This window comes from Giraffa tippelskirchi, chromosome 9 (genome assembly GCF_054371585.1).
Source record: "Giraffa tippelskirchi isolate mGirTip1 chromosome 9, T2T-mGirTip1v1.2.pri, whole genome shotgun sequence".
Lineage (NCBI taxonomy): Eukaryota > Metazoa > Chordata > Mammalia > Artiodactyla > Giraffidae > Giraffa > Giraffa tippelskirchi.
This window is the reverse complement of record NC_137283.1, coordinates 95,592,878-95,618,999: the sequence shown is the minus strand read 5'-3', so window position 1 is coordinate 95,618,999 and position 26,122 is coordinate 95,592,878. Positions and strand designations below refer to the sequence as shown.

The window sequence follows — 26,122 nt, the reverse complement described above, 5'->3', positions numbered from 1 at the left end:
GTGCTTGTTGCATATCCCTGACACCCTGATTGCTTGTAATAAGAGTATGTTACTTAATATGGATCAATGAGTCAACTACATCGCTTTTGCTGAAACAGATGGGAAATGGTACAAGCTCCTCTCTACAGTTGTTAAAGTAAGTAATTTTGGCCTCAAGTTTCTGGTAACTATAATTGCAACCAGGGCAGGAAAGGTTGCCAGAGAATGAAGCAAACAAAGCAGACAAAGGAAAGCAGAATCAGTAAATGAGAAGAAAAGAGTTACTAATAACACTATATAAAAAGCTGTATCTAGACATCCCTAAAGCCAGTTCTACTTTTGTAAATTTTAGTCACTTGAACCAATAATCTTTTCCAGTAAGCCAGTCTGAAATGGGCTTTAGTCTCTTGTTGAAAAAAATAAGTTTAATTAAGACAACATTTGAATCTGATGCAGAGTTTAAAATCCCTGATGGTTTTTCTGCTTTACTTCTTTTAAATCATTTGTTGCATTTTTCAACAAACCTTTCTAAAAAAAAAAAAACATAATCTGGAATAGGTAAAACTTTTAGTAAACTGCTGGCAATTCAATGCAGCACCTTAGTGTCTCATGATGTTGAAAGAGGGAACATGCAGAATCAAAGAGAGAACAATCTAGAAAACATATAAATCTAGCACGCTCTCACTCAGTTCAGTTCAGTCGCTCAGTTGTGTCTGACTCTTTGCAACCTCATGGGCTGCAGCACGCCAGGCTTCCCTGTCCTTCACCAACTCCAGGAGCTTGCTCAAACTCATGTCCATGGAGTCAGTGAGGTCATTCAACCATCTCATCCTCTGTCATCCCCTTCGATCTTTCCGAGCATCAGGGTCTTTTCCAATAAGTCTGTTCACATCAGATGGCCAAAGTATTGGAGTTTCATCCTCAGCATCTGTCCTTCCAATGAATATTCAGGACTGATTTCCTTTAGGATGGACTGATCTCCTTGCAGTCCAAGGGACTCCAACACCACAGTTCAAAAGCATCAATTCTTCAGCACTCAGCTTTCTTTGTATTCCAACTCTCACATCCATACATGACTACTGGAAAAACCACAGCTTTGACTAGATGAAACTTTTTCAGCAAACTATGTCTCTGCTTTTTAATATGCTGTCTAGGTTGGTCACAGCTTCTTCCAAGGAGTAAGCGTCTCTTAATTTCGTGACTACAATCACTATCTGCAGTGGTTTTGAAACCCAAGAAAATGAAGTCTTTCACTGTTTCCATTATTTCCCCATCTTTTTGCCATTTAGTGATGGGACCAGATGCCATGATTTTAGTTTTCTGAATGTTGAGTTTTAAGCCAACTTTTTCACTCACCTCTTTCATCAAGAGGCTCTTTAGTTCTTCTTCACTTTCTGCCATAAGGGTGGTGTCATCTGCATATCTGAGGTTATTGATATTTCTCCCAGTAATCTTGATTCCAGCTTGTGTTTCATCCAGCCTGGCATTTCGCATGATGTACTCTGCATATAAGTTAAACAGGCAGGGTGACAATATACAGCCTTGACGGACTCCTTTCCCGATTTGGAACCAATCTGTTGTTCCATGTCCAGTTTTAACTGTTGTTTCTTGACCTGCATATAGATTTCTCAGGAGGCAGGTCAGGTGGTCTGATATTCCCATCTCTTGAAGAATTTTCCAGTTTGTTGTGATCCACACAGTCAAAGGCTTTGGCATAGTCAATAAAGCAGAAGTACATGTTTTTCTGGCACTCTCTTGCTTTCTCGATGATCCAAAGGATGTTAACAATTTGATCTCTGGTTCCTCTACCTTTTCTAAGTCCAGTTTGAACACCTGGAAGTTCATGTTTCATGTACTGTTGAATCCTGACTTGGAGAATTTTGAGCATTACTTTGCTAGTGTGTGAGATGAGTGCAATTGTGTGGTAGTTTGAGCATCTTTAGCATTGCCTTTCTTTGGGATTGGTATGAAAACTGACCTTTTCCAGTCCTGTGCCCACTGCTGAGTTTTCCAAATTTGCTGGCATATTGAGTGCAGCACTTTCACAGCATCATCTTTTAGGATTTGAAATAGCTCAATTGAAATTCCATCACCTCCACTAGCTTTGTTCATAGTGATGCTTCCTAACGCCCACTTGACTTCACATTCCAGGACATCTAGGTGGGTGATCACACCATCGTGGTTATCTGGGTCATGAAGATTTTTTTTGTATAGTTCTTCCGTGTATTCTTGCCACCTCTTCTTAATATCTTCTGCTTCTGTTAGGTCCATACCATTTCTGTCCTTTATTGTGCCCATCTTTGTGTGAAATATTCCCTTGGCATCTCGAATTTTCTTCTCACTCATAGACTCTTAAAGTAGTTATCCAATCTTATTTCCAAAAGGAACTACTTAAAATGGTTGGACCACAGCTGAGTTGTCTCAGTCTTTTTATTTTCTGTGATGTTGGCAGCAAAATTTAATCCTTGGCTTTCACCGGCTTGCTCCTTTAAGCTCCAGTGTTACTAGTATTATACCCACCATTCTAGTTCCAGTTTGCTTGCCTTGGTAGAAATGAGCTCTTTTGGATCCACAATTAGCTACAGCTGCAACTCCCTAGCAAAGTGAATCTCTGGATCATTCATCAGATCTCACTTTACCTCAGGCTCCTCAGTCTTTTTCATTCTAATCCCATCTCCAGGCCCACTGTTTGTTCTCTCCTGGTTTTGCTTCCTGTCCTCACAGGTCTGATCAATATTGGGAAAGACAAGCAGAAGATAAAGCATTGAGTTCCTTCTGCAGCCTAAGGGCAATATGCAGTAGTGCAGTAATGGAGCTGAGTTTTGATCTGGACTTATTTAGATGAGCAGTCCAAAGAAAAATGTATATACTTAACAGTGTTACTAGGGCCAATCTGGTAACCAATACTCTGGGGCTATGAATTTTAACAAGTTTAGTCACCTTTCCATTCTCCCTCCTTTTTTCATGCACAGTATTTTTCAGACACTTTATGTTCAGCCTGGTGTAAGGCACCGAAGCTGCCAGCAAAGATTGATGCATTGAAATCTCTGGCACAGAAACCTGTCCATTTATCTTACTCCTGATGATGTGATACAACCTTCTGAATGGCCTAATCCTAGAGTCTTGAATATTTATGATGCTCAAATTTCCTGGCTCTTCCTTATTCACCCTGACTGCAAAGAGCTATTGCAGATTTCAATAAAATGAGAAAAATACACAATGAAAGAACTAAGTTTAAATTTACTGGACTCTTTCAACCCCAGGAGCTTTAGGGAAATTTTAAAACACGATTATAAGGAGATGTAATTTGTTTTGCTCTAAGAAGAGTCTCTTTCTCTGCCATTGGCATGCATCAGGAACAATCTTATAGAATATCAGCCTTCATATTTGAGTCCTGTTCAAACTTCAAGATAGCTCCTTGGTTCATAGAGCAAACAGTTGGGGAAAAAGGAAATTCAACATAATATAGAGGGGATTTTTTAAAGGCAGGTGATGATTTATCTCAGAAAGCTTCTATGTCCCTAAAATTGAAGACCAATTTTTCCTTCCCCAAAACACTAGTACGTATGGTTCTGAAGTACTAAAAGTATTCTGCCTTAACTTTAAAGCTGAATGTCAGGAAATGACATTATAAAATGTAGTTTCTTGTTAAGAGACAATTATTGTCTCCTAAAATCACATATCTCAAGGAACATAAATGCTGTAATGATTATTATTATATACAGATTTATTACAGAATAATGTTTAAGTAAAAATAACTGTAAAAAGAGATAAGTGTATCCATTATGTTGTACTTAAACACGTTAGTACAAAAAAGTTAAAAAGCTTCATCCTCAACAAAAATTATACTTTTTATGAATGCTCATGCAATCTCAAAAGTCAGTATCACATGAATGCTAATATAGAAATATGAAAGAAAAATCAATTAGGTTTGAGAGAAACCAGTATTTTACTTTTGAAAAAGAAAGAAAAATGCTAAGATGCCTATGCTAAATAGACATTATTTTAAACTTTGTTTTAAAAATATTGTTTATTTAGCTCCTCTGCCCATTCTTTAAATTGGATTGCTTGGTTCCCGTTGTTTCTACTTTGTTTTGTTTGTGTTTTAGATTCCAATAGATAGACCAAACTTGAGACTACAAGGCGGTGGGGTGGGGGTGCGAGGGCCAGATGAAATAGATGAAAGAGATTAAGAGGTACAAACCTCTAATGTAAAATAAATGATCACAGGAATGTAATGTACATATAGGGAATATAGTCAATATTGTTATGACTTTGTACAGCAACAAATGGTAACTGGTTTTACTGCAGTGATCATTTCATAATGCATAAAAACAATGAATCATTATGTTGTAGTAATAGAATATTGTATGTTAATTGTAACTCAACAAAATTTGTAACCTGTAATGACTTTTAAAAAAGTGATATTGCTTTATGTTTCAGATGTAATTCTTGCTGTACGTATATTTAATCTAAACTTTGGTGCTGCTGCTCACTTAATTTATGGAAAATGTTTGCTATGTTAACTAATGGGCAAAGTCAGCCTTTGTTTTCAAATTTCTTACTCAAATCAAACTTACTACTTGTCAAAAAAATACAATTTTGCTTTTCAGTTCAAAAAAATTTTAGCAGGTATTTTTAGGAAATTATTATGAAAGCAATAAATTTTGTAACATACTTTGAAGATAAATGATTAAAAATAGATGAAAATGTTTAAATTATTTGGATTTAATATAATAAGTTCATTTTATAATAAGTTATAAAACAAGACAAATCATTATTCTTACTGCACATTATTTTATTTGAACTAATGTCAGGTAAAATTTTGAAATGTTTATAAAGCTAAGATTATTTTTGAAAGTTTGATATTCCTGAAATATATATGTGAGGAGGATAGTAAATTCTGATGCTTCACTTTAGGGAATAATTTTTAGACTTTTAAATATAAAAGAAATAACTCAATAATTTTGTCAGATATCATGAAAAAAATTATAGGCAAAAGAGAATATATATTAAATCCATACATTTATATATATTTATTGAACAAATAGCATACAGTGGGTTTTTTGTTAATAGGAGGTATAAAATACATATAATGAATACACATGACATAATATATTATGTATATATATACGTGTGTGTGTGTGTATGTGTGTGTGTGTGCTCAGTTGCCCAGGCTCCTCTGTCCATGGAATTTCCCAGGCAAGAATACTGGTATGGGCTACCTCTTCCTACTCCAGGGTATCTTCTTGACCCAGGGATTGAACCCACGTCTCTTGCATCCCCTGTATCTTCTGCATTGGCAGGTGGATTTTTTTTACCACTGTGCCACCAGGGAAGCCCACATATATATACATACATTCATATATATATATATATATACACACACATACACACACACATACACATAGTGAATTGGTCCTGCAAATAGTATATAATTTAATTTTTTGTCAGTGAAAGTGTTAGTGGCTCAGTCGTGTCTGACTCTTGCGACCCCACTGACTGTAGCCTGCCAGGCTCCTCTCTCTGTGGGATTCTCCAGGCAAGAACACTGAGATGGGTTGCCATGCCCTTCACAAAATATTAAGCATTTTATACAATATATATACAAATATATACAATATATACAATCATGTCTGACTTCAATTAGATTAAATATTTCATAATATAATTGCATAAATTAGGTTTTAAATTTGTTTATGAATAATTCAGAATTAGTCTGAAATGAATCACTGAAATTTGACATCCATGGGTTTATTCAACATGTCTTTAACAGTTTGGTTGCCTTAGAAAATATCCAGTTATATTTAAAAGAATCAGTGTTAAACTGCTTTGGTTGTTTCAAAGTACTTTTTTTTTCAAAGCAGTCATTCTTCCTAGGAACAAATATTGAAAATAACTGAAAGGAACTGCTTACATTTAAATCTTTAAAAGCCATTTTCAGCTTTCAGTATTTATTTCCTATGGATATTCTTTTTGTTTTGTTCTCAAGGGACTCTCTCTCAAGAGCAATGCATTCTTTCACATTATTCAGCTAAATAAAAGGCAAAATCATTAAATGAAATTTGTCATTGCTCCTGTATCCCCACTCAACCTTATTTTTGACTTCACAACATCCCATCATGACACAGAACACCTGAGTATCAGCACCACCACTCTCCTTTAGCAGATATATGCAAGACAGGACAGGACAGCCTACTGGTCTCTTTGGTTGGCATTCTAGTAATTTGATGATGGTTGAAAGACGCTTCTTTATTTCGTAGCAAGTATTTGATAACTCTGGAGATGTTCTCAGGTAGATCAGTTTTAGGAAAGCATACAAATTAATTTGATTCCTTTAATGCTACTGGCACTCATTTATCCCTTAGAAGTGGGGTGATAACATGTCCATGATGTTTACTCTGCTGTGAAGAATGCTATTGAACAGGGTGATTACAGGTAAACAAAGCATACCCACCATACATAGCATGTAACTGTTCTAGAATATGTGATGGTATTTACAATGGTATTGGTTTTCGTAGTTAGAAGTTTTAAGTAATCAAATGATAAAAGTATATATTTTATAATGATTTGGTGCCTTTGATCCTCATCCTGGAGTGTTTGGTAATAGAAATTAATATTTAAAAATTTTGACAAGCTGAAAAATAAATATGTGTAAAGAATATAAAGACACTACGTTGAAGGCAGGAGGAGAAGTGGATGACAGAGGATGAGGTGGTTGGATGGCATCACCGACACGATGGACATGAGTTTGAGTAGGCTCCGGGAGTCGGTGATGGACAGGGAAGCCTGGCGTTCTGTAGTCCATGGGGTCGCAAAGAATCGGACACGACTGAGTGACTGAACTGAACTGAACTGAGGTACTACATTTAATACCGTAAAGCTATATTTATATATAACAACATAAACCATAGAGGAGCAGATTCTAAAGCATCATTCATATTAATAACCTGTTTAATAATCAATCCTAAAAACCTGAGATTATGTGACTGGACAATTATTCCTTATCAAATTAGAAATGCAAACTCTACCCATAAATAACAATGTGGTTGAATTTTCACTTTGGTAAAAATAGCTAGAACGGGACAAATGAAACCAACACTTTTAGCACATATAAATAAAATGTTTCACATAGACACAGGACAGTTAAATAAACAATGCTACAACCTGATAATTTAGGTAGTATAAAATGGCTAAATATTATTCAATTTATCTGAATGGGAAAGAGTACTAATGAAAAGATTAATATTCATTTAGACAGTTGAAAATCAAATATTTTTAGAGAATATAATTCTAGATTATAGAAAAACAATAAAAAAATTCTTAAAACAAAATTTTAAAATGTGAAATCTATAAAATAATCCATAAGGTAGAGATAAGCTCATAGAATCTCTCCCCAAATAATAACACAAAAATATGGCTATAAAAGCAGAATATGTATTACAAATGTTTTGCAAAATATTACATGCTGATTAAAAACTCATTGTTTCTATGATGATTCTACAAAAGAAAAGGTTTTAAATAAAAAATGTTAATTGTAGTGAAATGTATTTCCTTTGGTCCACTTCAACTAAGGATTGTTATTATATAGGTTCTGTAACAAAGTGGGGTGTGTAACATGTTTCTCTAAATGTCCATTTTCTCATGTAACTCTGAGAACAATAATATTAAGAAAATATATTCAGGTGATTTTAGTCAATTCTCTTTCTAGTAATCCTTGAAGGCATTGGTGTACATGGTTTTAAACATACATATCCTTAGACTGTTTGAACTAATGATCATTACTGACATTTTAAAAAAGCATCCTAAACAATTATTTAATAGTTTCTCTGTTGATTTGATAAAGCAAGGCAATAATTTAAGACACAACGAACAGCTTTATGTGCATTTGACATTTATGGTGAACATTTCATAAAACTTAACTTTAAAATAATCCTACCAGGAAATTAAAATCAAAAGTAATGAACAAATTCTATATTAAATACTAGATACTGATTTATGGAGAATGTGATCTTTTATGATATTCTCATAGAATTTAATTTATAAGTAGGAAAACATTTGTCCTCCTCTTTTCCACATCTAAACAGACTAAATATATATATAAACTGTAATTTCCAGACTATGACTAGTAACTCATTATATTAAACTTTGACTATGTTCTGTGCACTATCCATTGGAGATCAGCTATGAAAAGACTTTACTTTTTATCCCAAGAAGTTTATAAACTAGAGTCTCTAAACCTGGATATGATGACAAAGTCTGGAGTTCTTGGGTTCTCATCATGGATTTGTGAGTAGGGAAACCCATCCTTTCTCCTCTCAATAGCTTCATAAACACTTTCATTTCTAGATGGCATTCCCACATTTGAGTTTCACTACTTAATTTATCATTTATTGGACAAGTTACAAATTCAAATTTTCCAAATTAACATACATACACTAAGCAGATTTTATTCCAAACAGTGAGGTGATCATCATGTTTCTGCTGCTAAGTTGCTTCAGTCGTGTCCGACTCTGTGCAACCCCATAGATGGCAGCCCACCAGACTCCCCCGTCCCTGGGATTCTCCAGGCAAGAACACTGGAGTGGGTTGCCATTTCCTTCTCCAATGCATGAAAGGGAAAAGTGAAAGTGAAGTCGCTCAGTTGTGTCCGACTCTTGCAACTCCATGGACCGCAGCCTACTAGGCTCCTCCGTCCATGGGGTTTCCTAGGCAAGAGTACTGGAGTGGGGTGCCATTGCCTTGGCAAGGCCAAAGCTCCAAATTTGGATCCTATTGTTTGCATCCACGATAGGTCTAGGGAGATAGCAATAGAAGCCAGCAAGTTCCCCTCTGTAACAAATACACCCAAGAGCTACTGCTCAGCATGTGGGACAATAGTGGTTTAGGTGCTAAGTCATGTCCGACTCTTGCCACCCCATGGACTGTAGCCTGCCAGGCTCCTCTGTCCATGGGGTTTCCCAGGCAAGAATACTGGAGTGGGTTGCCATTTCCTTCTCCAGTTAGTTTTGTGGAACAATGACTAATTGCATTAAGAGTGATTTCTATGTTTCTCTCTCATACAAAATACACCTCAGGATAATATACTTCGCTTTCTATTATTCCTTCTAGACATAATTCCTACCCCTTCCTGTAAAATCTCTGAGGCTTTTTCTTCATGGTTCTCCCTTTCCCAGTCATATTGCTCCCATCTTTTGGATTTGTGACCATTCCATTCAGTGACTGAAGACCTTGATTATTCCTTCAAGGGATCCCTGTGAACCACATCCAACCACACTCAGATGACTCAATTGCTTTGTGAGGACACATGATATATACTGTCTCCAAGATTATTCTCCTCCACATTATATCAGCCACATTGTCCTAATGTTATCATCTAAAATTTAATAAAATACTGATAATAACTGAAGAAAAAGAAAAAAAACAAGTCCATAACAAAGTAAATCTATTTGAGTCATGGTGAAAATCAACATTATCATAAAAAATACTTTTTTTTTTACAAAGGTGAAACAACTAACCTTTTTTTTTCAAGGGAGGTTCCTCTACTTCTCCTAAATGAAGACAAAAACAGTAAATTAGAAAAACTTTCAGCAGAGCATAAAATTGCCTCTCAATTTTCCCATTTTCATTTGTTCATTCTTTTATAAAACATCTATTAATTTTGATAATAGTAGTCTACATATTACTTTGCCTTCCAAATTCCAAGCCTTAATATAAACTTTGCCTATGTACATTTATTTAAGATAGTTTCACTTTTATGAGTTCAATAAAATTGTGGCAGTTATCCAAATTATACATTATGGTTCGTATATCATGTTCATTTCAGTTCTCTGCTGTTTATCTCAACCTCTGACAGAAGCCAAACAAATACAAATTTAGACAAAGTCATAGAAAGGGCTAAAATAATAAGAGCTTTCCTGGTAGTCAAGGCTGAATATGTAAGCTCTGATGAGTAAAGCTGACCTTAAAAATGTCATCTAAAAGGCAGAATCACAATGCTTTGTTCTTTTCACATCCACTCAATAGAAGTTTACATGTGGTTTAAGTTTGTTATTTCCTTTTGTTCATTTATATGTAACAGAGAGTAAATAGGTTAGTTGCATAACTGCTGTGACATTTACCTCCATTTGTTTCAATCAATTTACTTTCATCGTGATTTTAGTAGGATTGCTTTTTGCTATTTACGAATACGAATTATATGCATAACATATGCTACTGCTAAGTCACCTCAGTTGTGTCCGACTCTGTGAGATCCCATAGATGGCAGCCCACCAGGCTCCCCCGTCCCTGGGATTCTCCAGGCAAGAACACTGGAGTGGGTTGCCATTTCCTTCTCCAATGCATGAAAGTGAAGTCGCTTAGTCGTGTCCAACTCTTAGCGACCCCATGGACGGCAGCCCACCAGGCTCCTCCATCCATGGGATTTTCCAGGCAAGAGTACTGGAGTGGGGTGCCATTGCCTTCTCCATGTATAACATATATATATATATACATATATGTATATTTAGTCTTACTATTATTATTTCACATTTGGGAAATAGTAACTATTTCTTTCCCGAAAAAGCATATAAATGTGAGTTTCTATTGTGGTTTTGTAGGTTTGCTTAATAAGTCTCTCTGTACTACTCTAATATAGCATTTAATTTTGACATTTTTGCCATAATGGCAGATAACCTATAAGTTGAAAGCCATATAAATACCAATTTACTGAGTTTGGCAGCCTGCTGATAGGCTATTTGCACTCAGAAATGTATTCATTTTGGTTTAGCTTGGCCCAAGTGCACATTTGTGCAGAAACTTAAGCTAACTACTGTTATACATATCAAATAGCAGTCCCAGCAGTTGGATGTCTCTGTGCTCTTTGTACCTTTATCAGTGTCCTCCTCTCTATCATCATCATCTTCTTCATCACCCTCAGATGAGATGATGTCAGACAGCAAAGAAAAGAAGCCATAGACCCAGTCCGTGGTTTCCTCCACAGCATCATGTACAAGTTTTAGAGGATCTGAGCCAATCTTGGAAATAGAGCTTGCTAAAAGTAATTAAAAACAAAGAAAAGTTTTGCAATTATTCCCAAAGAAAGCAAGAAAAGCTGATTTTCCTGATTTATTCTTTTAACACAATAAATATGTCAATTTCATTAATTTAAATATTGCTTGGCAATAGTTCTTTTTCTCATAAAGATAAATTAATTTTTGTCGTGGTATACATGTGTGTTCAATTAAAAAGAGAAGTTATTGGGTACATCTGGTACCAAACACTATAGGGTTACCCTTGAAAAGTTTACAATCCAAGTAAGCGTTCAGCACAGGGAAAAATTAAGAATGAATTAAAGTAATGCGTATTATGTTATCCAAATTGTAGCAATCCTGAGTTACAGATATTCTGGAACAGAAGAAATCATTGTTGGTCTTTATTGTACTGGAAAGCATCATGGAAAAATGGCTCTGTAAATTTTTAGACAAACAGTAAGTTCTGAGATGACTAAGATAGCTGTGACTAAAGTAAAACTGATAGGTCCATTTATTATGCTTTGTGATACATCAGGAAATATCTAGAATTGTCAGGGTAGTAATCATATCAAGTTCCAGCTAGATTCAATTGTTTTATCTTTGTTAGACACCCCAGTACCTAAAAATAGAAAAAAGCATTTGAACTTCTAGTAACTTCAGTGGATAGTATTAGGAAAAAACTGGAGTCTATAAATCTTCCCTTTCTTATATCCTAAGAGATATAAATTGTTTGTAAAATGAAAGATTAAATAATAAAAATGCAAGCAAGTAAATATACATATTAGGGGTTTCTAACACATTGTTATTCTCATTCTAACTACATGAAAATTGCTCTGAAGGAGTAAGGGTAGCCTTTAAAATCTGATTGAAAATGTGATGTAGCCAGAAACATGGTCTGAGTTGCATCTGATTTTTCAACAATCTATAATTAATTTTTAGATTTATGTTTTTCTTAATTTTAAAAGCTACTTAAGCTTTTCAGGGATTCTTCTTCCTTTGATATCTTAAGAGACTAGAATTATATCAACATATTATACTATCTAAAGGTTAAGTACGCCAAAATGAAGCTTTTACTCTGATTAAGATAGGAAATCATTGGAAGATTTGAGCAGTGGAAAAAGTGATTTGATTTATATAACTTCATTTGCCGTGTTGAGGATTGGAAGAATGCCAGGTTGGAAACAGGAAGATAAGTAAGGAGCCAAGTGAAACAATCTATAAGCCAAGAGGAAGAAGATGGTGATCTCTACATCACCCATACAGAAGGTGGTAACTGTGTGTGATGAGGTGTGATTGGAATCTGAATGTACTTAAAAGACAGAATTGATGGCATAGACTGACAGTATGGGCTGCTGGATGTGCGAGAAAGAGAGAGGTATGGAATAACTTCAAGGCTTTTGGATTGAGAAACTGGAAGAACGGAACTACTATTTACCAAAAGGGGGAGAACTAGAGAGAAACAGGGTTTGTTGGGCAGAGTATTTAAGCAGCTAATTTTTAAACTTGTTAAGTTTGAGTCGTCTTTTAGACCTTTAGGTGGAGATGTGGACATCTGTATAGTTTAATAGGATCTACAAAAATGAAGTTCTAGTTGAAGATGGAAACTTGGAAGTTCAACAGAGAATAGAAAGAACTCAAAGCTATGTGATCACTAGGAAGTGGAACTAGGAACACTCCAACATTTAGAAGATGCAAATCAGAGAGATGAGGAAAAAGCATCAGTGAATTCTGAGAAGGAAAGATGAGAGACAGACAGAGACAAAGAGACACACAGAGACAGATTAATTGAGAGGAAAGAAAAAAATAGAGTATAATGTACTAGAGATCAAGTTAAGAAATTGTTTCAATGAGGATAAAGTGAGCAGTTGGCAAACGTTGCTGATAAGTCAAGAAAGACAAAGACTTAGAATAGAACTTTAGACTTAATGATGAGGATGTCACTGGTAACCTTCAAAGGGCAACTTCAGTGAAATACATTCAAGACCAAATGGGAAAAACAATAAATATATTTTACTGTAAATGACAGTGATTGGGCAATAGTTGAAGGACTGGAACCATAGTGGGGTTTCCATTGTTTGTATTGTTCAAGAGGAAAGAATATTCTATTTTTATGCTGATGGGTAAGATCCTATAGAGAGGGAAAATAATATGAGAGAGGAAATTTCTGAGCCAAATTTTAATTTTATGCTGTTTCGGAGGATTCACAGCCCATCACAGGGATGCCAAGTTACAACTGGTCCCAGGGAAATGTACCTCCATGAATCAGTGACAGCATAACTTTACTCTTTGGACCTTATTTCACTGCATTTTGGAGAGTTTCATATGAATAAGATATGGTAGTCTGAAAGGTGAGATTAAACCTTAGAGAAAGGAAATGAAATGGAATTTTATAATTGCAATTGAGAATTTTAAAAGAACTATATGTAAGAAACTGGATTGTCCTGGCACCATTAAAGGCATTTTTAGCAGTAGTATATTTTATATCTAATGGAAGAATATTGCAAATGGGATTTTTATGATTTGAATAGATTGAGACCATTTCCCCATTCCTCTTCTTTCTAAGTGTTCACTGAGGAACTTAACAATAAAATCCAACAAAATAGATAGTTTAATTATCCTTATGCTTAAATGCACTATATATATATACGTGTGTGTGTGTGTGTGTGTGTGTGTGTACTTTGACGACATGCATATTGCGTGGTTGTAAAATCGTCAAACTGTGTTATTTTTATGAAAAAAAATGCTGGCTCGAGACTAGCTTCTGATTTGCAGTCAAATGAACAACAACTTTAAAAACATATAGGGATAGATATATCTCAAAAAAGATAGCAGTCCTCATGTTAATTCTGATTCCCTCTCAGACATCACATCCAAATTACATCAGTGGGAATAATATTATACAATGCAACTAAACCTTTTATAGATGCCTTCTTTTTTAATCATACTTTCCTACCTCTCATGTTTCCATGAGTTAAATTACATACACTGTAAAAAATATAATCATAAAAATGGTAGTAGCTAGCACTTTTAGGGTGTATATTACCTATCAGATACCATTCTAAGAACTTAAATGTATATTAACTCACTTTTTCCTTTCAAAAATCCAGTGAGGTAGGCATCTCTATTTTAAAGACAAAATTGAGACAGTGGGAATGTAAATAAGATGCCTAAGGCTACATAGCTAGTCAGTAACGGAACCAGATTTTCCTCTCTCCAGATCATGACTCAACTACTATACAATACTGCTACCAAAAAAACAAACAAAAACATTAATTCAAAATTGGTTCTAGAGTATGATGTATTTCATCCAACATCTAAGCAAGGCATTGCTGAGGCACTGAGATCCTGGAATAGTCTCCCTACTTCCTGAGCTTCTGTTATATGAGATCAGAAATGTTTCTCAATATTCAACTCACTCTTAATTGTCTCTTATGTTTCTTACAGAAAAATACACCACTGAATGCAAGGCTCCTTATAATCAGTAATTGGATTCCTGGCACTGATAAAAGAGTGCCAAGAGATGCAAGAGAGTCAAGGAAAGGTTTTAAGTTAAATAAGATTTTTATTCACCCAGTGTCTTTGAAGCCAAACTATATAGATACTTCATTTCTAAATGAGAACATACACAGGAAATTAAATTAGTCATTTTCTCTGCCTTACTCCTAAAGAACAAAGTCTGTGGTTTCATCATTATCTTTGACCATCAGTCTTACATATAATTGGCTCTTCTCTATCTTTCAAATCCTGAGAAGCATCAGCAAATGACAACATTTTACAAGCATGGGCTCTGAGTTCAGAATGATAGTGTTCAAGTTCAGCTCTCCTATCTAGTGCTGAACTGCGCAATAATGAAGACAGAAACAAAAGGAAAAATCAGTAATAATGCTTCTGTCTCTATTTACAATTTTTTCATCTCAAATTTTTGCATTAGATTTTAAATATTAGAGATGGTATTAAAATACTGGCATCTTAACTACTGAGTTGTTTGGAGCTTCTTAAATTTGGCAACCACAGTGAGTGCTTTATTTATCTGACTTAGTCCTAGTGTTTACGCCACCTGCATGCTGTATGGTGTTGAGAAAATTAGCTTTTGCCGTATCTATAAAATTCATTGATATGTCTCCTTTACTGAAGTCACTGGTCTAAACTAAGACCTCAACCTCTTATGCCTGTTGTCTCTATATTCAGCCGTCTCACACCTCAATTTATAATACGTCCAGTTCTGGCAAACAGTATTACACAGTATGATACAAAATCAAAGTACTCTGTGCTTCAGTTTGCTAGAATGAAAAATGACAATAAGAGTACCAATACTTCACGAGGCTGACATCAGTATTACATGAGATAATACATTCAAAGCAGATCGGAAAGTGCCTGGTAATTAATAAATGTCATTGTGGGAGAAGAAAGACTGCCTTTGAAATCTGAATGACCCAAGGGCTCTTTCCAGTTTGCTGGCTAGAGCTAGAGGCTTCTCCTCCCCTCAGCAGCAGGCACCGTGTATGATCTCATCTTTCTCAAGGTCCCCAAATATTGCACAACTGTCATTTCCAGTAGCCCCTGTGGTGTTTGGGACCTTAGTTCTGACTGCATGGTATCCATTCCCAAAGGAGTCACCCCTCCATCTATAAGGCCAACCTCTTGCATTCCTTAAAGAAGGAAAGAGCAACAGTGTCTCTCTGAGCCACTCCACAGGATGGCCAGAGAACCAGGCTTGTAGGCATCTTCTGACACTTTTGCCCATAAGTCTCTGTCAGAGGCTATTTATTGGGCTTCATTCAACCTTACTATACATAAACTCTTAGGTATAAAGCACCTACATAAGAGTAAAAGATGTAGTAAATGTTCAGTTCAGTTTAGTCGCTCAGTCGTGTCCGACTCTTTGTGACCCCATGAATTGCAGCACACCAGGCCTCCCTGTCCATCACCAGCTCCCGGAGTTTACCCAAACCCATGTCCATCGAGTCGGTGATGCCATCCAGCCATCTCATCCTCTGCAGTCCCCTTCTCCTCCTGCCCCCAATCCTTCCCAGCATCAGGGTCTTTTCCAATGAGTCAACTCTTTGCATGAGGTGGCCAAAGTATTGGAGTTTCAGCTTCAACATCAGACTTTCCAATGAACACCCAGGGCTGATCTCCTTTAGGATGGACTGGTTGGATCTCCTTGCAGTCCAAGGGACTCTCAAGAGTCTTCTCCAACACCACAGTTCAAAACCATCAATTCTTTGGCACTCAGCTTTCTTTATAGTCCAACTCGCACATCCATACATGACTACTGGAAAAACCATAGCCTTGACTAGACAGACCTTCATTGGCAAAGTAATGTCTCTGCTTTTTAATATGCTGTCTAGGTTGGTCATAACTTTCCTTCCAAGGAGTAAGTGTCTTTTAATTTCATGGCTGCAATTACCATCGCATGTCTTTTAATTTCATGGCTGCACCATCTGCAGTGATTTTGGAGCCCCCCAAAATAAAATGTGACACTGTTTACACGGTTTCCCCATCTATTTGCCATGAAGTGATGGGACCAGATGCCATGATCTTAGTTTTCTGAATGTTGAGCTTTAAGCAAACTTTTTCACTCTCCTCTTTCACTTTCATCAAGAAGCTCTTTAGTTCCTCTTCACTTTCTGCCATAGGGGTCGTGTCATCTGCATATCTGAGGTTATTGATATTTCTCCCAGCAATCTTGATTCCAGCTTGTGCTTCCTCCAGCCCAGTGTTTCTCATGATGTACTCTGCATATAAGTTAAATAAGCAGGGTGGCAACATACAGCCTTGACGTACTCCTTTAGTAAATGTTAGGTAATTACTAATTTAATTTTCAGAATCATCTAACTCACACATATGATAGTCTGGGCTTCCCAGGTGGCTCAGTGGTAAAGAATCTGCCTGCCATTGCAGGAAATGCAGGAGACACAGGTTCAATTCCTGGCTTGCGAAGATCCCCTGGAGTAGGAAATGGAAACCCACTCCACTATTCTTGACTGGAAACCTCCAAGGACAGAGGAGCCTGGCGGGCTACTGTCCAGGGGGCCACAGAGAGTCAAAAACGACTGGGTACACACAGCGCAGCGCAGTACGGCGGCACTCCACACGTGTCACTGCTGTAAACATCAACCTAGGGTCACGGAAGTCCTCACAGGCAACACTGGCAGAGTGTGTGGGATCCAAACACTGCTTGCATCAGGACTCATGACACAACTAGTGCTTGCCTGTTATCTGCCAGAAAATATTCACATCTAAATATCTGGATCTAATCTGAGCTAAGGATTTTTAAAGTGTCATAAACTCTACCTCAGTTAGAAAAACATTCCACTTGTACATATGTTGATGTGTATATCTTACCACATATTGGTACTCAATATAAAGTTGACTAAAAATATAAAATTCTTTTTACATAAATTATTTTGCATTTGTTATATTAAATATCTTAAACTTAGTATGATTAACGTTGTTGTTGTTTAGTCACAATGTGGCATACAACTCTTTGCAACCCCATGAACTATGTATGTGGCAGTCTCCTCTGTCCATGGAATTTCCCAGGCAAGAATACTGTAGTGGGTTGCCATTTCCTTCCCCAGGGGATCTTCCCAAACCAAGGATCAAACCTGTGTCTCCTGTATTGGTATGCAGATTCTTTATTGCTGAGCCACCAGAGAAGCCCTATAATTAACATAGTGCTATCATTTATGGGCTTGCTATCTAGTTTTGATATGTGAGGGGTGTTATTTCATAATATATAGTGGTGATTCCAGACCTAAAGAAATTATTACATTTGAAATGCAATGTAATAATTACATTATCTTTCTTCTCCTTTTCTGCCATTAAGTGTTTGAACACTTTGGTCTCTGTTGGTGAAATTTTGACCTAGTTAAGAAAAATATTAGCAAATTATGCATTATTTAATATGCTCTGAGTTACACAATAATTTTTGCTTGTTGTACTGAGATATTACTGTTTTTGTTCAGGGTAAACAGAATTCCCTAGAACTTTACCCATGCAAAATAGAGCTATCAATGTGTTTTCCCATTCCCAAGCCACCCATTAGCAGTGAAGGAATGGAAACATAGATAAGAAAAACAAGACAAAAAGATAAAATGTTCTGAATGCTGTCATAAAATAATGGTTGTCTCCACTATGTTATTAGGCTCCTTATATGCAGAAATGTAACTGAGAAAACACAAATTCTTATTCAACAGTTGAGACTTGAGAAGTCACATCATTCAGAATAGTCAACTATTTCCTAAGGGTATAAAGTCAAAATACTGATTCAGCTTATTTTTAACCAGGACACATTAGAAACAAAAAGCACTCACAGTGAATTTACTAGCCCTCTGACTCTTTGGGCCCCAGAGTCTTCAGCATTGCTGATACTAGGCACAGACATTTAAGAAATAATGAACAAAAACATGCACTTTCACATCTACTAGAAAAGTTATTGGGCTTCCCTGGTGTCTCAGTGGTTAAGAATCTGCCTGCAATGCAGGAGAACTGGGTTGGATCCCTGGGTCAGGAAGATCCTCTGGAGAAGGGAATGGCAACCCACTCCAGTATCCTTGCCTGGAGAATTCCATGGACAGAGGAGCATGGTGGGCCACGGTCCATGGGGTCACAAAGAGTTGGACATGACTAAACATGAGTGACTAAACAGCAGCAGAAAGGTCACTGTCTTCATCAAAGTGATGATTACTCAAGATATTATATTGTAAGTGTTCTAGGTCCAGTGTGAAGTAACTTTCAATTTCTCATGGGTTAGACCAACAGCCTTGAACATATCTGGCTAAACTCAGTGATTTCAGAACTGTTATCTTTAGCTGTTATCATCACAATGGAGACCCATTCAATCTCTGACAGTCATTTGCATTCCTTTTTTCTCCTGCAAGTTTATTGTTTTCATATTCTCCATTTCATTTCAAATTGAAGATAATGCCAATACAAGAGAAATGAGAAGTTACACATCCAAGGAGGTCAAGAATTCAATAAAAGTTTGATACAGCAACATTATTCCTTCATATTTAACCTCTAAACTGTATTTACAACCTTGCAAATGAAGTTTGTAAAACTTAACACTAATTGGAATTACAAAATTTTCCCATTACTTTCTCTTGAAAAATTCAGCAAATAACTATATATTTCTAAGACTGCTTCAGTTCTAGAGATAACACCTGATATTTTGGTATCCAGTAAGTCACTTTTGTTGTAACCAACATAGTGAAAAATTGTGGCCCTAAAATAGCTTTTCTAAAAATAGCTTTTCTATCCAAGAAATATTTTGAGAGGCCCATTTTTTAATATCCTTTCTTTAAAACCACTTATAGTAGCATTTCAAAATGATTTACAGTGAAGAGTTAATAGGAGTGGATATGACTGATAGGAGTTTGGAAGAAGCAAAGGTAAAAATAATAATAAAATGGAGTGGAGGCCAAAGAAAATTAAATTCAACTACTGTAGTACATGCTTTGCATTAAGTAACAGATTCTCACATGGACAAAAATATGAAATTTAATCTATGTTGCAATATTTCTTTGAAACTGAATATATAGGTTAAAATGACCTTTATATTAATTTACATTTTGTCATTTAGCAAGAAATATAAATATTAGATCAATTCCTTTCTGAACAGGAACTCATGGTTGGCACTGCTGGTAGAGAACCCACCCACCACTAAGAGATGTAGGAGACCTGGGTTTGATCCCTGGGTAGGGAAGATTCCCTGGAGGAGGGCATGGCAACCCACTCCAGTATTCTTGTCTGGAGAAGTCCATGGACAGAGGAGCCTGGCGGGCTACAGTCCATAGGGTAGCACAGAGTTGGACATGACTAAAGTGACTTAGCACGCAGGAACACAATTAAGTCATGAGTACTTTGTGAGATGCTTCTATACAGCATCTTTTAGATATTTTGCAGAGAAAAGTGTATGATGAAATCTCATTTTGATATGTTTAAACAACGTCTTTTACAAATGAGTACCATGACAATGCCATACTCAATGCTGCTAAGTCGCTTCAGTCGTGTCCGACTCTGTGCGATCCCATGGACGGCAGCCCACCAGGCTCCGCCATCCCTAGGATTCTCCAGGCAAGAATACTGGAGTGGGTTGCCATTTCCTTCTCCAGTGCATGAAAGGGAAAAGTGAAAGTGAAGTCGCTCAGTCATGTCTGACTCTTAGCGACCCCATGGACTGTAGCCTACCAGGCTCCTCCATCCATGGGATTTTCCAGGCAAGAGTACTGGAGTGGGGTGCCATTGCCTTCTCTGGCCATACTCAATAACAGATGTTATATTTTAAAAGTATGAAAACATTTTGAAAAGTTGTATGCAATCTCCTGCCCTGAATTACATAAATAATTTAACTTCAAAATCAAGTGTCTCTTGAATAGATTTTCCTTCCACTAGATTTTTAACACAGTTCACATAGAGAAGTTGAAATTACCTATTATCTTTTATCCTTACCCTCAATGAATAACCCTCAGAATATGGTGATATAAAAACCTGGATTCACAAACAGATGGAGAAATATACCGTGTTCATGGATTGGAAGAATTAATATAGTGAAAATGAGTATACTACCCAAAGCAATCTATAGATTCAATGCAATCCCTATCAAGCTACCAATGGTATTTTTCACAGAACTAGAACAAATCATCTCACAATTTGTATGGAAATATAAGAAACCTCGAATAGCCAAAGCAATCTTGAGGAAGAAGAATGGAACTGGAGGAATCAACCTGCCTGACTTCAGGCTCTACTACAAAGCCACAGTCATCAAGACAGTATGGTACTGGCACAAAGATAGAAATATAGATCAATGGAACAAAATAGAAAGCCCAGAGATAAACCCACGCACATATGGACACCTTATTTTCGACAAAGGAGGCAAGAATATACAATGGAGAAAAGACAATCTCTTTAACAAGTGGTGCTGGGAAAACTGGTCAACCACTTGTAAAAGAATGAAACTAGAACACTTCCTAACACCGTACACAAAAATAAACTCAAAATGGATTAAAGATCTAAACGTAAGACCAGAAACAATAAAACTCCTAGAGGAAAACATAGGCAAAACACTCTCCGACATAAATCACAGCAGGATCCTCCATGACCCACCTCCCAGAATATTGGAAATAAAAGCAAAAATAAACAAATGGGACCTAATTAAAATTAAAAGCTTTTGCACAACAAAGGAAACTATAAACAAGGTGAAAAGACAGCCTTCAGAATGGGAGAAAATAATAGCAAATGAAGCAACAGACAAACAATTAATATCAAAAATATACAAGCAACTTCTGCAGCTGAATTCCCGAAAAATAAACGACCCAATCAAAAAATGGGCCAAAGAACTAAACAGACATTTCTCCAAAGAAGACATACAGATGGCTAACAAACACATGAAAAGATGCTCAACATCACTCATTATTAGAGAAATGCAAATCAAAACCACAATGAGGTACCATTTCACACCAGTCAGAATGGCTGCTATCCAAAAGTCTACAAGCAATAAATGCTGGAGAGGGTGTGGAGAAAAGGGAACCCTCTTACACTGTTGGTGGGAATGCAAACTAGTACAGCCACTATGGAGAACAGTGTGGAGATTCCTTAAAAAACTGGGAATAGAACTGCCATATGACCCAGCAATCCCACTGCTGGGCATATACACCGAGGAAACCAGAATTGAAAGAGACGCGTGTACCCCAATGTTCATCGCAGCACTGTTTACAATAGCCAGGACATGGAAGCAACCTAGATGTCCATCAGCAGACGAATGGATAAGGAAGCTTTGGTACATATACACAATGGAATATTATTCGGCCATTAAAAAAAATACATTTGAATCGGTTCTACTGAGATGGATGAAACCGGAGCCCATTATACAGAGTGAAGTAAGCCAGAAAGAAAAACAACAATACAGTAATACTAATGCATATATATGGAATTTGAAAGATGGTAACGATAACCCTATATGCGAGACAGAATAAGAGACACAGATGCATGGAACAATTTTATGGGCTCTGAGGGAGAAGGTGAGGGTGGGACGTTCTGGGAGAATAGCATTGAAACATGTATATTATCATATGTGAAACAGAACACCATTCCATGTTCGATGCATGTGACAAGGGCTCAGGGCCGGGGCAATGGGATGATCCAGAAGGATGGGATGGGGAGGGAGGTGGGTGGGGGGTCCAGGAAGGGGAACACATGTAAACCCATGGCTGATTCATGTCAATGTATGGCAAAAACTATTACAATATTGTAAAGTAATTAGCCCCCAACTAAAATAAATAAATTTATAAAAAAAAAAACAAAAAAAAAACAAAAAACCTGGATTCATAAAATTCCTATGGTACTTCTAATATTCACCACATTATGAATGATTTTTACTAATGCCTGTGGTGCTGGGGTCTGAATAGGGAACAATAGGCACTTGGGAACAAAAAATGGGTGAAAAGTGAAGGTGGCAGTGGAATCTGGAGCCTGGGAAGGCTGGGATAACAAGATGGAAACTGCATCGGTCGTATGACCTCCAAGCGTCCGTCTTCAAAGAGGAGAAGCCGTCACGCTTCTCATGGAGCTAACTATGCAAGCGGCCAGGACTGACGAAGCCAAAAGGAGGCTCTGGCGGGAGCTGGGGCTGCTGCAGGAGGAGCTGCTTGTCACCACGCCAACAAGGTGAGCCAGGGGATCAGTGACAACGGAAGTGTGCAACTGCACCTGGTCTGCTGCAGTGACCTTCATGGTCCTGCTTGCCTCTGCCTCTCAAGTCTCCCACACAGTGATTCTTCAGGCTCACACAAACCCACCGCTATGCAGACAAGGGGATTCTGGAAGACACAGTCTTATCTTAGCCAAAGGGACACAACACAAATTCACCACACCTAGCTTCAATAATTATCAACATTTTCACAGTTATATATTTCTTCTCTCCCACCCTTTTCCTTTTTCTGGCTTACTAAATATTTTAAAGCAAATCTTAGATGCTTAAATTCTTAATCCAAGATCCATAAATACTTCAATATGCATGTCTTTTCCATCATTTGTCTGATAGGTTTTTGTTTGAGGTCAAAATATGTCCTAAGTAGGTTTTTATCTTTGTTTTGCCAAAGTCTGGAATCAGTTACTTCTTGAAGGAGTCATGGTTCTTTTTATTGGGAAATGGAATTTTGAGACTAAAATTTGATCAGCAGCAGTGCTCATTGAGTTGGATTGTTGTGGCAAGAAATATTAAACTTCAAAAAGGCATGTGTTTACACTGATATTTCCAAATAAAATCTGGAATTTTCACCCACCTTTTCAGCTATGATACACTCCTTCTCTTCTGTTGAGAATCTTATTTCTTAATAATATCGATTGAATTACTTCATTTTTTCCTACAGTATACCAATAACAATTTCAAATAAAATGACATCAATACTACTAATAACAATAAAAGCAGTGAATGGAGTTTCCGATCTCTTTTCGTTTCTTTTTGTACTTGAATTATACCACAATAAGGACAGAGAGTCTGAATTGTATGTTTTAAAGTTATCTGAAGTAATTATTTTCTCTGGTTATGCCAATAACTTCATATATAGTTGGATTCATTTGCTTCAGTGTGTTTTCAGATTTTAGGGCTTAAGTTATTTAAAATATAAAAAGATATTTATGAGTTGTCAAAGTCAAAAACCATTTAAGAGCACATCTTAAGAAAATTGTGGGACTTCCCTGGTGGTCCAGTGGCTAAGACTATATGCTCCTAATGCAAGGGCCACAGATTTAACCTCTGGTCAGGGAATTAGATCCCACATGCCGCAATTAAGATTGATTTCTCGAGTGCCGCACTCAGACGCGGCATCATAAGCAAATAAATACATAAATATTTTAAAAAGAAAGAGAGAAAATTGTGTTGCTATTCTGATCCCTTGCTGTAGTGTCCTCTTCTTTTGACAGTTACCTAATTTTGTTAATTTTGACTTATCCTTTATTTCATGTATTTCTCTCATATAGATACTGATATGTAAAGGAATACATCTAAAATTTTAAACAGGGGAATAATAAAATGAGATTTGCAATTTGCAGTAGTCTGGCCAAAGAATGAGCAAGGAGGCAGAGGTAAGATTAGAGGCAAAGAGAAAATATGAGACTACTCTAACAATTTGGGGGAAACTAAGGCAGGAGCTATAGAGACAAGGTCAGAGTACAAGCAGAATCAAGAGACATTTAGAAAGTAGAATCAGTTTTTTTTGATCACTGAATGTTCATGAGTAGTGGGGAAAGAATGTGAGGAGTCTCATGTTTCTAACAGAAGACACAGGAAGCTGGATTTGAAATCTAGGAGGCAGACCTAGAAAGAAACACAATCAGCCCAGTGAGGAATTTTGAGTTTGATGCTCCATCTGATTATCTTTCTAAAATTGGGGAGTGATTAGGGACAAAGATGTGAACTGGGAAGTTATTATCTGTGAAGGTCAGTTATAAGCAAACTTCTGGGTAAGTAAGTCAATTAAGAGGAAAATGAAAACACTGATGAGTTCTTTTTTTTTTTCAAAATAAAAATCACTTACTGAGTCCCATGGTGGGAAGATTGCATTTCTTAAAACTTATCTTGGATGCTTTAATTGTTTAGAATTGTATCACTGCTTTTGGCCTTTAATCTAACTATCTGACCATTTTAAGGAAGGGTTGATCCTGTTATTGGACTGAAAGCCATTTATTAAAGATAAGCAGGCTAAATATGATGGCAACTTACTTATCACTTGTATGGGAAACACAAAGTCATCACAGCAATGGAATAAGGTGGTATTGTCTAACAGGGGAAAGAAGTTAATGGTGCTAAAGAAGATTTATAAGTCATAAGAGGTTCACAGCAAAGCTACACAGTCATATATATATGTATCCATTCTCCCCCCAACTGTTTCCTGTGAACCTGAAACTATTACAACATTGTTAATAGGCTATACAATAAAAAATAAAACATTTAAATAAAGATAAAATAAAAAACAATTGGAAAAGAATAAAAATCACAGAGGTCATGTTTTTAATAAGCAAGTGTGAGTCAACAGTTCTAGTACTGCAAGATTTAACTGAGATGAAGATAACTATGCAACTTGTTCTTTTGTTCATCTGTTCCATTTCTTTATTAGGAAATCAAGTGTATATTTGAAACATTTCAGCAGAGTGATAGAATAGTGTCAGATTATCTCTTAGAGGGGCTTGGCTACAGGGACAGAAACAAAAAGGTTTGCATTAAGAGCTAAACAGGGATAATAGGGGGAGAAGGCAATGGCACCCCACTTCAGTACTCTTGCCTGGAAAATCCCATGGACGGAGGAGCCTGGTAGGCTGTAGTCCATGGGGTCGCGAAGAGTCAGACACGACTTAACGGCTTCACTTTCACTTTTCATTTTTCTGCATTGGAGAAGGACATGGCAGCCCACTCCAGTGTTCTTGCCTGGAGAATCCCATGGAGAGAGGAGCCTGGTGGGCTGCCATCTTTGGGGTTGCACAGAGTCAGACACAACTGAAGCGACTTAGCAGCAGCAGCAGGGATATAGGGAAGTGAGGGAAATTTGTAGGTCTTTTCAAGTTAGAAAACACATAAACATATGTAGAACAGAAAGAGGGAATACAGCAAAGACTGAGGATACAGGGATGAGATGGCATTTAAACTTAGAGACATTTAGATGTAGCAACATTGAAAACACACCTTCATGAGGCCTTCTCCTATCATACCATCTTCCCCCCACACACATTTCTTTAAGAGTAATAATCCCTTTTAAAAAGCAAGATCTTCCTGAAGCAGTAACTTGTACTTCTCTGTTAGAAAGCCATTAGACAGGTGGTTCTAAGACCATAGCAGCCTTTGGAAGCAAACAAAAACTAAAGCCTTTAAATGCCTCAAGGTTAAGAAATCAGATCTAAGGACAGCAAGTTGCAAAGTCAACTAGCCCTTCCCAAATAAGGCAAAGGCTTCAGCTGCAGCCAATCAAAGGACTCCCTTCCTTTGCTTCTGCCTCTTCTTCTAGGTGTGAAAGTGTTAGTCACTCAGTCCTGACTGACTTTTTGTGTTCCCAAGGACTATAGCCTGCCAGACTCCTCCGTCCATGGAATTCTCCAGGCAATAATACTGGAGCAGGTAGCCCTTCCCTTCTACA

General features: G+C 36.9%; 1 protein-coding gene across 50 annotated transcripts in view; it reads right to left on the bottom strand.

The window, feature by feature from the left end:
• Positions 1-26,122, bottom strand: part of TRDN (triadin) — a 408,839-nt gene that overhangs the window by 308,164 nt on the left and 74,553 nt on the right. For all 50 annotated transcript variants that reach the window (XR_014065592.1, XR_014065597.1, XR_014065600.1 and 47 more), the window contains exons 3-4: positions 10,847-11,011; positions 9,498-9,530 (exon numbers count right to left, since the gene is read on the bottom strand). Coding sequence is in view for 41 of the 50 variants with exons in the window: in XM_081530502.1 (XP_081386628.1) it covers positions 9,498-9,530; positions 10,847-11,011 (198 nt within the window). In the remaining 9 variants the exon portion in view is untranslated. The remainder of the gene's footprint in view (positions 1-9,497; positions 9,531-10,846; positions 11,012-26,122) is intronic.